Source organism: Microtus oregoni, unplaced genomic scaffold (genome assembly GCF_018167655.1).
Source record: "Microtus oregoni isolate MIOR12 unplaced genomic scaffold, Mior012 000040F_ref0000088, whole genome shotgun sequence".
NCBI classification, from domain to species: Eukaryota; Metazoa; Chordata; class Mammalia; order Rodentia; family Cricetidae; genus Microtus; species Microtus oregoni.
In genome coordinates this window covers 16,869,688-16,883,363 of record NW_024543207.1, presented here as the reverse complement: position 1 = coordinate 16,883,363, position 13,676 = coordinate 16,869,688, and the positions used below count along the sequence as shown (strand labels likewise).

Sequence of the window (13,676 nt, the reverse complement as noted above, 5' to 3'; positions counted from 1 at the left end):
TTCAACCTAAACTAGCTCTTTCTGCTTTTAAAGGTTTTCATCTGAGGGAAGAAAATGGTTAGATAACACAGAAGCACGCTGATTCTATATCACTTTAAAATTTTTAGTTTCCTATGTTTTAAAAAAATTATGTGGTACTTTATGATATATTCAATTTATAACAGGAAGAACATGTTGTGTGTGCAAAAGTAAAGAAATAAAAGCGTCTAAAGTTGGCAGGACTATAAGAAATCAAGACATTGAGTGAGGCAAGTTTCTCAGTAGCTCTTTAGTATATGAGCTTAGCTTTGCATACTTCCAGGAGCAGCTGAGATGCAGTGGATGGTAACCGCAGAGCCCCACGAAGTAATGGCACACAGGATGGGAGACCTTGACAATGGAGTCAGTACATGGCCATGTGCTTACACTTCCACAGCCCCACTGAAGCAGGCTGACTTGTGATGTTAACCAGAAACAAGCTATGCTGCAAGCTTGTTGAGAGGGTGAGTTTCCAACAAGAACTACAGCTTGGAGGACAAACAATGATAGCCCCGAACTCCATAATCTTTTAGCAAGGAAACAGCAGGAAATTGCCTTACTGTCATCTTCAAAGTAAGTCTAGTAGCCTGTGTCAGGTTCCTGCCAGGCACTCATGGAAACCACCTCCTTGAAGAGATGTTATATGGATCAAGACACAAGGTTGACACAGCTGTGTTCTCTGTTTTATTATACAGCCTTATCATTGGAGCCCTCCTTGGCTTCTCTAAACATTAGGGAATAATATAAAAACTGCTGACAAGAGCAAGGCCTGCCTATTTTTATCAGATACACTACTGTGACTACCCTTCTCGGACACGTTAGTCATGTCTTCCTGCTCTTCACACAGTTCGATTACCCAAGTCTACCTTTTTCCCTCACTGTTTCTGCATTTTAAACTCCTGAAAAGCAGGTAAGATTTTAAGAAATGGAGAAAGGGACTTGACAAGGAACTCAAGAAGTACTTCTGATGCTACAGGGTATGGGCAAGCAGACAGGACAAGCGAGTACAGTTAGGAAAGAGCACGAGACAACTCAAATGACCTCGGTGGATCACATCTGGATTGTCTAGATTACCAAGGGTCTGAAGTCAGCAGAGGCGGGGAATACTGAGTTCTGCTCTACCACTGCATGGAGCAGAGACTCCTTATAGCTAACGTATCAGACTCCAGCAATAGGGATTGCTTGTCACATATTTCAGAGAGATATTATGCAATGGGCGTTTCCCTCAAAGAAGCCAAATACATAGAGTAAATTACTAATGTTTTACTATCTAACTATGACTTAAAAGCAATTTTAATTTACTACTCAAGTGACAGTGTTCTTCCACAAATGCTATAATAGTTAAGTGATGGGTGTCCCTCTCTTTTTGCTAGTTGCTTCATCAACTACAGAGACAGCTTGTATTAAGAGTGATTGCCCAGGTCTCTCAACCATCTAGGTGACATGTGACTATCCATTCGAGTGATCAGAGGCACATACCTGGAACAGTTGGTGATCTCCATCCTAGGGCCCTCACACTGCCAGCCACCACACCGTGGAGCTGGGCTGTCACAGGAGCGCAACCGGCAGAGGCAGGATCCCACAGCAGTGCCATCTGTGTGTGTACAGGGTGTCCATGGAGACCACGGGCCAAAGCTCCCATCCACAGTGAGGTTTCTGGTCTGGAAGGCAAATATAAGTAATGGTGTCAGAAAGGGTGAAGCTGTGAAAAATGAACTAGCATGAAAACAAAGAGATCTCAAGAGGCAAGACGACTCTTTCAGAATGTTTTTAAAAATTAAAATTGGCAGCATACGTGGGAATATTTTAAAGTCATGTAGCATAGCTCACTGCTAGAGATTATGAGAAAGATAAAGTAGAACAGAAGACAAGGAAAAGGAGAAAGAATGAGATTTTGGCAGAATGACCCATCAAAATGGGAAACTTAAGGAAAAAGAAAACCCCACAGATGTACACCTCTGATGTATAGTTTTATACACCTTAAAGACAACAGAAGTCCATGAAGAATTTATCCTGGTTTGGTCCAAATATACTGTGAAACAGTGTTCTTGTACCCTGTAAAGATTTGTCACTTGTATTGGTTTAATAAAATGCTGGTTGGCTAGTATCCAGGCAGGAAGTATAGGCGGGGTGACCAGGGTAGAATTTTGGGAAGAGGAAATGCTCAATCTGCAGTCATCATTCAGATGCAGAGGAAGCAAGATGAGAATGCCTCACTGATAAAAGGTACCAAGCCACATGACTAACACAGATAAGAATTAGGGGTTAATTTAAGATGTAAGACTTAGCTAAAAAATATGCCTAAGCTATTGGCCAAATAGTGTTGTAATTAATATAGTTTCTGTGTTATTATTCAGATCTGGGCAGCTGGAAAATGAATGAATAGTCTCGGCTTACACAAACATTACCTCAATGTGACAATATTTGATGCCATGCACATCTTAGTGGCCCTGAGTAATGAGATAGTTATAGTTCTCAGGCTTATTCTTGCCAGGGCTATGCTGGAGTATCACTTGGAGTTTATATTCTGGTCAGGAAGGGCTTGGTACGTGTTTACGACCCTATGTGATAGCTACTCAGGGTATTGTAGGGCTGTACTGCCGAGGATGAAAAACAAACTTGTAGGGTACTTATGTGGAGTTGTTCAGAGTGGAAAAGGACCAGGAAAGCAGCTGCCCAGGACCCTTGATTCCACAGATAGCTTGAGTGATGACAGGAATAAGCGTGTTGCAGGATCACATGGTTGGGCTCCTCCCTGTCAGGGAGTCATTGGCAGGTGCTTTATTGTCATTGGAGGTCTAAGAAGGAGTTCAAGGTAGCAGCACTGAGAAAGAGCTCAGTGTACAGTGGTGGAAGTTTCTTCAGGTCACTGAACACAGGGTGCTGGGCTCTAGCCTCATCTGGCATGTGGCAATGGGTTTGAGCAGGTTTGGGACATCAGTGTTTGAACAGTGAAGAGTGAGCAACTTTCTGAGTCATATGGTAAGATATCTTTTGAAAAGAGAGACTCATGGGGCCAAAGGTTAGTTTCCTTGTCCAAGGCCTTCCTTCCAAAAGAAAACAGAAGGGACTAAAGTCCCAGTCTCTTCATTTTAATATGAAGACAGATAAGTCTTAGTTTGATAAGGATCCAATGATGAGGAAACCATGCATTTTCTCTTTTCATTCTTCTGTTTATTAGACTCCAAACTCATCCTGTTGTGGGAGAAGGAACCAGAAGCCCCTAGAGCACTACTTCTATCTCAGGGAAAAGCAAGCCTACAAACAAATGAGCAAACAAGCCCAGGAAGTAATGGAGCTACATGGTAGGTGGGGTGTCACACTGAAGAATACACACCTGTGACTGTCATGACCTTGCCAGGGAGCAGAATGATAACCTGTAGGATTGTACAGAGAGGTGAAGAGACCAGAGAGCTTTAGGAACATATCAAGAGATGCTGCAGAATCCAGGGACCAGCTGTGCAAGAGCTTCAACTATCCTAAGCTTGTGGGTGACAAGGTAGGAGCTTCAGCTATCCTACGCTTGTGGGTGACAAGGTGGGTAGTACTGCTGAAGCCAGGTGACAGTCAGAGCTAGACAGGTGTTGCCATGCACAGCCTTAGTCATGGAATTATGAACTCCTGGCAGGAATGTCCTGAACTGAAGAAGGGCAAGGGAGATAAATCCAAGGCTCCTTCCACCTGCCATGACACACATGGCTGAATCCAGAACAACACAACACAACATGAGGAGAGAGGGACATGTTGAAATCTGCACACAGGAAGAGCAGGCCTTCGCATGGAGAGTTAGTGGAAGAAACTAAGCTCCTGGTTCTTTAACCACCGAGCCACCTCTCCAAACCCCCCAACTATTGTTATTCACTGGCTAACCTGGTCTCAAATGTTTATCTGGACATTTTATTTTTCTTCAGAATTACTAGATCTTGCCTTATTTTTGTAATCATTTATATTTACTTCCAGTGAAGCAGGATATTGAATAAGCTCCTCAGGAAGCTGACTCGTGTTATGACATCAATTTAATATCCCCCCCTAAGCCTATCTCTACAGATGAATTGTAAGGAAAGACTGTGCCTTAGCAGAGCACTGGGCTGCAGTCCCGTGTGGCATGCAGCGGACTAGTGCATAGGGGCAATCTCTATTTAGTGCCTGTCATTCCCAGTTAGTGCATCAATAAAATGAAGCAGTAATGCCCATCTCTGGAGAGCACAGTGGACATTAAACAGCCCACAAGCCAAGTAGGACACAACACTTGCAGAGTCAATCCCACAGTTCATAGAGGCGGAATGATACCTAAGGGGCATTCTCAAGGATACCACAAGAGAGCTCAACAATGAAAGATGGGGACGAGCATATGGGTCCTGTCCTGTGGGTCACACCTTAGAAAAGGCACCCAGAAGTGCATGCAAGCCTTGTTTGGGATCAGGAGCTTGGCTAAGCTCAGCTCTAAGTAAAAATATGATTTATAAGAACAAACTCTCTCCTTCCTCAGCCAGGGACAGACATAGTCTATTTTCTTCTCTTCTCTCTCTCCCTCCTATGCATTTTATGGCAACATGCAGCAACAATGTTTCATCTGCTCTCTGAATATAAAGGGTGGGGTTGGGCCATTCTTCTCTTTATCATTCCATCATTTGCGAAGAGGCTGAGAACTGGGAAGTCATATTCCTCTAGACTGGAGCCTGCCAGAAACTCGCAATGCAAAGCCTGGCTTCTTTCCTAATGGTTATAGACCCCCAGGGAAGCACAGCAGAAGTTCAGCTGTTGCCATCTAAATGTAGGCTGTGGTTCCAGCCACTGCCTGAGTACCTTTGGAACTAAGCTCCTGGTTGTGCAGTGTCCCGAGTAGAACCTCCGTCAGGAGACTCTGAAATGCTCATCTGGCCCATGCTGCTGGTTCTCGCAGGACATATTTTGAAACAAGGATGCATCGGATTGCATCGCGTGATGCTGAGCATTTTGCCCAAAGGACATAAATGGTATGAATGCATAAGCGAAGCCCAGGCAGATCCCTAAGACCACAGGTCCTTTTTTTCACACCTCTGAGACTCGGACAAGGACATGTAATTGACCTTGGTCTGTGCATGCTAGTTTAAGTGTATTACTAAGCACAACTCTTTAAACTGGGCAGAAATACTTTTAATTAATTTTTAAAGAAATAGGATATTCTATAGAATGCCAGTAAACTACCTTACAGTCTTCTTTCGAGAGAAAAAATGTGTAGTCATTTTAAAACTGGTCCTCTTTGGTGGAAAATAGGTGTGCTTTTTAAAACGAAAGCCCCAGAGAACTACTGCTGGGGTTCACGGTGCCTCTTCCAAAACTCCAAGCGTTGCCATGGTGATAGCATTCAGAAATGGGCTGTTGAGAGCTGATCAGACCACGAAGGTTCCTCTTTAGAGGACGTGTGACATGTTTTTCTCGAGGATTGCCAGTGTGGCCCCGGCAATATGGGTCTTCTGTTTTCCCCCGTGTGGAGTCGCAGCAAGACATTCTCAAGAGAGCAAATGTTGTTGCCTTGGTCTTGTTCCGTTCAGCTTCCAGAACTGTGGGTAATAAATGTTCGTGCTTTATAAGCGAGGCAGTGTCCGGTGTTCTGCCAGAACCAGAGAAACAACGGTGACTCACACGGCACGCGAGGTTTAACTGGAGCATCCGTGCTGGGCCACTGCAGAGTGTTCGTTCAAGAGCCATCTGTTTCAGCGTGAGTGCTTTGTATACGTGTGTGGGGAGGTGCAGGTGCCCTATGGGCCAGGAGGTGATGGGAAGGAAGTTGTGAGCCTCCTCATGTGGGTGTTGGAAACCAAATTTCGGTCCTCTGCAAGAGCAGTATACATTCTTTAACTGCTCAGCCAGTCTCTAATCTAGGGGTTTGGAGATTTATTTCCTTTGTGGGTTCACATAAGTATGTCTGGGGTGTCACTTCTTGTCAACATGTCTTCAATTCACTGAACTCAATGTAATAAGATCATCTTCCTTTCTGCCAACATACACTTGTACATAGACTATGAAACGTTTGTTTTCTTTCCAAAGTTCTCAACTTATACATTGAGTTGGACTTTCTTTGCGTAAAGATGTAGGGAAGCATCCTTCAGAAGGAATGGGAAATATTAACTGGCTGTAAAAAACCCTGTTGGTGTTTATTATGTCAAAAACAAGCTGGTACTTAGAACCCCTTCAATACTACACCTACAAGTTCAGACACACCCTGATGACACGGTACTGGCCTACCAAGTGTGAACTTTTGGGTTTAGGCTTCAGTATTGAAAATTCAACTGCGGAGACTATATTACAAAGACAGCAACATATAAAAAAACACACGCTTTAAAATCAATATCATATCAAACTCATGACATGTGCATATCACAGATACATCTAATGAGTGAAATCTTTCATTTAAGTGAAAGAGCAAATAAGATAGAAGTGACATCTAAAGTAAAAATTTAAAACCTATTGCTGTTTTTTCTTTTAATATTCTTAACTTGCCAAAAGTATATCTTGATGTAGACAAATCCACTGGGTAAGAGGATGAGGTTCTATATAATAGACATAGCCCTGTCTAGAGAAAAAGATCTTGTTCTGTGTAACTGATACTGTGTATGAGGTCCCATCTCAGAGCCGTGATTTTAGCACTACAACGTGCCCACACTGTCTTGAGAATTTAACTGAATCTGCCTTCTCGTTAGCATGAGACAACATGGGTGACAACATTTGGTCATGTCTCAAACCTCGGATCTCTTCATCTCACACTCGCTCTGTAGAATATCCAAGACAATCATCTGTAACAGTAAAGACATGGGGGTGAGTGTCCCTCTGCATAGCCATCTCTGCTCAGATGCTCACACGTGTAACCATAGCTGCTGGAAAAATGTTCTTACCATTCAAGAGAAACTGCAGTGGTGCCATCTGCTTCTTACACCCTTTTTAGCCATCAAACGCAAGGACAAAAGCCCCATGAAGATGCATGACTGTCTACGAGCACATGTCTGCACAGACTGACATTTGGAATGCTGTTTATTGCGTTTTCACCTTCTACAAGAAATTTCAGTTGACTGTCCTTGGGCTCTTAACATGTTCATTGCTGAGAAGGGGATTTCCTCAGTTCATGATATTTTCAAAACATTTTCAAGAGATAAGGAAGAGAAATTCCTTTTTTAAAATAAAAGACCTAGCAGTACAAAGCCAAAGGGTCTAAGCCAGTGGTTCTGAACCTTTCTAAGGCTGTAACCCTTTAGTGATGTTTTTTATATGGTAGTGACCCAGAACCATAAGATTATTTTTGTTGCTACTTCATAACTTTAATATTGGTATTATGAATTGTAATATAAATATCTGATATGCAGAATACCTTATATGTGACCCCGTCTGTTGATCCCTGAAGGAGTCTTGACCCAGAGGTTGAGAACCGCTGGTCTAGGCTAACCCCCACAGGGAGCACTGAATGGCTAGAAGTGATGATGCCTACACAGGATCCTTTGTGTGAAGGACTCACCACCCATAGGAACATTTGGTTCACTCTGCTCCATTTCCTTACAGTCTGGAGGACAGGCTTCATTAGCACACAGCTTAGATAGTGAAAGGGCTGCTCCTGGGAGTCGCATTGGCAGCTCAGAATACTGAGGCCTGTCTAATATATTCAGGGAAAGTAAAGTCCCTGCCCTGCCTTGCAGAGGTGCTTGGAAACAGCAGGCAGAAATTCACAGCTGTGTGGCACCAAGTGACAGCTGCCTCAGTACTGGGAGTACATTAATGTTGGTAGTTTATGTTCACATGCTAGAATACAAGGCAGAAGACAGAAATAAAGGAAAACTGGCTTCTCCAAGAGCGAGGATCCAAGCAGACAGACGGAGCAAACAGTGAGATTTGCTTTTCTTGGATTCAGGGTCTGGCTGTAAACGCAGGCCAGTTTCTCTTCATTCCTCAGGGTCCCATGTGGAAATGCACATGGCTGCCTCTTCCAGGCCTTCCAGTGACCCTGACCAAGGTCTGTGAATCTGCTCCACGGGGGGCCACAGTAACAGCCTTTAACTTATTCTTCAAACCTTTACTTATGTCAGCTCGGAGAATTACAGCCCCGGGGGAAATGAATGTGTGTGGAAGTTCACATTTTTATTAGCGTGACAGGGACAAGAGTCCACACCAGATTCTGCACAAAAAGAAATAAATAAAAATTGTAAAAACCAGGGTCTTATGCTCAACAGTGCTGTTGAATCGTATGTGTTTCAAATCAGTGTAAAGAGGGTGAGAGCACCCTGTGTGGTCCTCCTGCAAGCCAGGAACAGAACAGGTTTAGAAAACACATCTTGGCTTTGGGTTTGCAACAGTGGACCGATCCACTTGGAAAGGCTAGCCGTATGGGTCTGCCTCCCGCCGACAACGCTTTGAGAGGCTGCGCAGGGCGGGCACATACCGGACAGGTGGAGATGCTCTGCTCCCACTGTGTCATGCTCAGACACTCCTCCAGGCTCGTGCACTTCTTCATCACCACATCCCAGCCACAGTACGGGTCCTGGGCACCAATGCAGGCACTGAAAGCACACAGGGAAACATACTGACTGAGCAGATCATTAGCTGTAGGAAAACACCCACAGGATGTCTCTGGGAATATGGAGATCTTTCAAGTGTAACCTATGAAGGAGGCTGAGGTGAGCTGGGGTCTCGGGGCAGGACTGAAAGGTGTCTGCTTCCTGCTTTGATATTACCTGGCCAGATAGGCTGCCTGGAGCTGGGAGTGACCTGGTGTTGAACTAGCTCAAAGTCACAAATTTCTGCGTGTAGCTCCCCAGAGAGGCCAGGGAATCATTCTTCACTGATAGAACCACACACTAAGTATGCTTCTCACCTTGGGATTTGCGCTGCCTGTGACCCCACTTTCGCCATTATGGGTGACTACAGCCTAGCTACATTTGCAGAACCATTCTAAGGGCTCAAGTTCTTTTCTATGTTTTATTTATTATTACTATTATTACTACTACTATTATTATATTAACATGAGTACTAGGTGAAATCCATCTCTCAAAGGGGAGAGATTTGGTGGACTCCCTCTTCTGATCAGGGCATCCTTGCCTGTAAAGCCACCGGGAGACCTGAAACAGGGCTTCTGCACTGAGTGAAGGTTTGGGGCTCCAAAACTCTGCTTGTAATAACAGCTGTCATCCTACAATGCTGTGGGTTCTGGTCATTTCTAACATTCTATCACTCTTTAAATATCACAACTGCTATCCAAACACAAACGCCCATTCAGTAGAAAGCCCACATACTTATAATTTCCTCTGAGTCTACACTGAACCAATCACTATGACTTATTATTTTTGGAATTTGAATCGTTTAAAGAGGCCATATGAAAAACATGAGTTTCTGATGGATATAGCCATAGTGAAAGTGGCATTTCTTTTAAAATTTTTGTTCCTTTACCACTCTTATACTCAATAAGAATATAATAAAGAATAGAGATTTAAAAAAACTCAATCAGTCTGATGTCCTTGATTGGAGAAAGTCACATTGTGAAAAACTTGGGTAAAACCAATTATTAGTATGATTTTATCTGCCATCTTGACAATAATCTTGCCCCTTAGATTTAAATAGTTGCTATCATAAGGCAAAACATTAATCTTTATTATATTACAGCATAATTATCAAGTGTAGAATTGTTACCAAGCCAAGCAAACTACAGCAGCAGGATTTGAAAATGATTCTGTCAGTTATGGAAACAGCATCCAATTGTTGAACACAATCAAACTCAATTATTTTCCACAAATCTTTATTCTTCCTTGCAACATAAAAGGACGGAAGATATTTGACAAAGACTCACTTGGGAGGTGCTCATGTGGGCAGGATACCAGCGTTTAAAGCAACGGAGGCTCGTCTCCGCAGCCTGAGGACCTTGTTGAGAGCCTTTGAGACCCATTGAAGATCTAGGCTGCCCTGTAAATGCTGTGCACTTTAAAGGGCAAACGAAACCCTGAGAAGAAAGCATGCTTCCCCACATGTTTGAGTCTCTTTATTTGCTCAGAAAGATAAAGCACCTGGTGAAGAATTTGTAGCATGGCGTGGAATCTGGTACAAGGGGTGCGACTGTGTAAAAGTAACCTACGGGCCTGTCAGTTTATCTTCAGTTTGGCTCAGACTGCCCTAACTTATTGGTTTTATAAGTCAGTTTGTCTGTACGTAGCCAAGGCTGATCTTGAATTCGATATCCCACCACCTCAGTATTCCAGGTCCTGGGACATTAGCAAACACTACCATGTCTAACTAGTCTGTTTGATTTTTGACTTGCAGGTGGAACACAGGTTTTGAATCAATGGAATCTGCATATAAGTACAAAGATCTCTCGTGGACAATGCCATCTCAGAAGGACCTACAATAACCAACAGTAAAACTACATCAGAAAAGAATAGGAACCTTGTGGGACTAAATTATTATAATGTGCTCAACTATTATGTAATCTTAGTCTCTGCTCTTGCTCTTATGACCACAGACCCAGAGAGTCTGAGCTCTCACTCACTGTCAGTCACATCCAGGCTCCAAATGAGACCCTAGTTCATAGTGTCTTTATGAGTAAGACGTTTTCATGGTAATGTTCCTATTTTTAATATCACGGGTTCAGTAAATTATACAGCAATAAAAATCTCAGGGGGAGCTCAGTTGCCACTGATGTTGACAGTTTTTGAGCAGGTCTAGAACCAAGGATGCTGTTGCAGCTTGGGCTTTTCATGGAAAGGTTTGCACAGCTATAAACCTGAAGCTCAAAAGTAGGAGGCCTGTGGAGTAGCTGCTGGATGGGCGTGTGTATTCTTAGTAAGGCTGAGAGCTTTGTACCAGTGTAAGCAGCATGTGGGTGCATAGGATTTCTCTCCCCTGCCTTTGTTGTAGCAATCACCAAAGGTGGAGAGAAGTCGCCACAGTCACTGAATGGCTTCAGAGTGACCCACTGGATGAAGAACCCATCGAATGTGTCTGTCACACCTTGATGCTCAGTTCCAGAAGCAGAGAGTTTGAAAACCAGTTATAATCCAGCTATAGCTTAAAAATAATTAGACATCAGGTGAGGGGATTAATTCCTAACATGGTCTGGGATCAGGTTTAATGATAAATCCATTTTGGAATAAAATGTAATACAACCCCAAGAACCTTTGACTCAGTCCTACATTAGCTATTCAGATGATTTTATTTACGGCAGAATTTCTCATTAGATGCTGAGCCCTACACAGGCAGGGTCAGGGATGCATCATCTGTCACCATCCACTCAGGAACCGGCTCTGTGCTCGGAATGGACTATAAATACTCCGTGACTGAAGTGATGAAGGAAATCCACAGACTTCACAGGCCAAGTAGACGGATGCCACTGTAGCTCAACTCAGGACACTGAGACGTGGAAATCGATAAATTATTTGTAGGAGAATATTTGCTTTGTAAAGTGAGTGTTCATCTCAAAGTCCTCCTGGATGCTTGAATAATATGCAACCTGCTGACTGAAGGCATATCACTGGGACCATGGTGGGTGTTGCTATTTTCTCAGCATGCAGTATACCTTTCCACTGGGCACATAATGTCTTCAGAGAACATTTCATTAATAATAGTGACAACCTATTAAGTTTACCTTTGAAAACTTAGCCCTTTAGCACAGTGAATATCCTACAGTACTTAATTTCCATACTAATTTTCTTAATGAGGTATTAATTCCTTTAGCTTAATGGCACTATACACTGTAAATGGATTAATAGTGACCAGATACAAGCTCTGTCCAGTGAAGCCCAAGACTGTTTCTTAATGGTTCCATCTTTCTAGTTTGATCAAATACAATTCTAGAGGTATCCATTATCCATTTTATCAATGGGCTCTGTCTGTTCCTGCGCCGGCTTTTTTTTCCTCCCCATTATGTCACACAACAGAAGTACTGAAGGATTGTGGGTTTCTACTCTTTTGGCTACTTATAGCATCATACTTTTTTCCTATGTTTTCACAACACTTTAGTCCCCACTCTGCCCACTAGGCTATGGAAAGAGAGCAGAGAAGGCAGAAGCAGGGCCCATATGTTAACTCATCAAATATGTACGGAGCCTCTTTTAAGGTGCACAGAGTTCTGGAAGATGAAGGAACCTGGAGCCAGAGACCAGCTAGGCCTTAGGGTTCAAGCTTTTGTAGCCAGATAGAACCTTCGCTTCTGCTCTAAGACAGTAATCGCTGCTGCTTACACACTGTCGCTTTGATTCCGATGGATCCCTCAAACACAGAATGCAGGCTCTATGGCCTGGTGGGCTAATCTTATCTTTAAAAGTTCAAGTAGAAAAAAAAAGTTCAAGGAGTATCACATAAAACACACATACACACACAGAGAGAGACACACATGAGAAAGAGAGATTCAGAAAGTATTGGGTTTTGTATTTGCAACTTAAGCACTTATTTAGTAAGTTTGATAACTTGTATTCACATATATGCAACAGAAACACATCCAGTCAAAAACATACTGCTTTAACTCAGGAACCAGTTAATCAAAGTCTTATCGGTCATATGCCCTCTGCTGAGTTTGACTTAGACACAACTTTTCACTCCAGCACCCCAGTAACCATTCATAAGCCCATCCCAGCCACCACGTATGGCTCAGCAGCAACTCCCCTTCTGAAGCTTCAGCAGGATGCCTCAACATTCAGATCCCAGGACGCAATGCTTTCCAGGAGTAGATATAGAGCCATCCCCTTACCTGTCTCACTCTTCTCTGAATTCTAGGGCTGATCTCATGAAGTTGGCCTCCATCCCTCTGCTCACCCCTCTGGAGTTCTGCGAGGTGCTGGTTTCCTCTCTTGCTTCACTTAAAGAACAGCTGCAGGTTCTTTAATGGCTCAGTTTCTCAGGAAGCCCCCTGGATCATCAGGTACCTTGTCTGTCCTGTAGCACTGCTCCATGGCCCTCTATGCTTTGGCATCTTTCTGTGCGACACTGCATCTAAGGGCCGATGTTCTTTTCTAGTCTTGGCTGGTTGTATAGGTCATCAACTTCCTGAATCCTAAAGCAGCTCATATATTTTACCTGGCCATTCATTGTCAAGTTTGGCTCGGTCCATTGCCTTAGTGAGACCAGGGTGAAGATAATTTCTTATCATTCCTTGCTACAGAAGTTTTGCACTTGGAATATTTTCCTTCCTTTTGCAAAGAAAGTTTCTTGAGCTGCGGATCTAGTCGGTGCACACTTCTTAAAATGGCTTTAACAGTGTGTGTCCTCCCACTAAGCCTTCCAAGCTTTCGTTTGCTGAGAGTTGAAGAGCTGTAACTATCTTAGGAAGTGCAAGACTTCCCGAGGTGGGAGGGGATAAAAGCCTGACTCCTAGATATGGCCGTGAAAGCCTAGTTGTGTGGTCACCTCTGCTTCCTGACATGATAAATGGGAACTCGCCCAGTCCAACGCCCGAGTCTGTCAACCATCTGACTGCCAGATTACCATTTTGCATTGGAATCTAACCCAGGCAGGCATTTAGTTACTGCCTTTCCTGCCAGTTCCATCCTGCTCTATGCCATCAGGAACTTTTGCTTCTTCAGAGGTTACGTAGTGACACTGACAATGCACATCAAGTGCCCAGGAGGTGGCACTCGTGAGGTATTGTCAAACACTGACCTACAACAGGGATGTTAGATCCCAGGTGCCTCAAAACAAAAGCAGCAAATAGC

General features: G+C 43.4%; 1 protein-coding gene across 4 annotated transcripts in view; it reads right to left on the bottom strand.

The window, feature by feature from the left end:
* Positions 1-13,676, bottom strand: part of Sema5a (semaphorin 5A) — a 432,322-nt gene that overhangs the window by 67,805 nt on the left and 350,841 nt on the right. For all 4 annotated transcript variants that reach the window (XM_041632016.1, XM_041632019.1, XM_041632017.1 and 1 more), the window contains 2 exons: positions 8,426-8,543; positions 1,498-1,679 (listed from right to left, as the gene is read on the bottom strand). In XM_041632016.1, the coding sequence (XP_041487950.1) occupies positions 1,498-1,679; positions 8,426-8,543 (300 nt within the window). The remainder of the gene's footprint in view (positions 1-1,497; positions 1,680-8,425; positions 8,544-13,676) is intronic.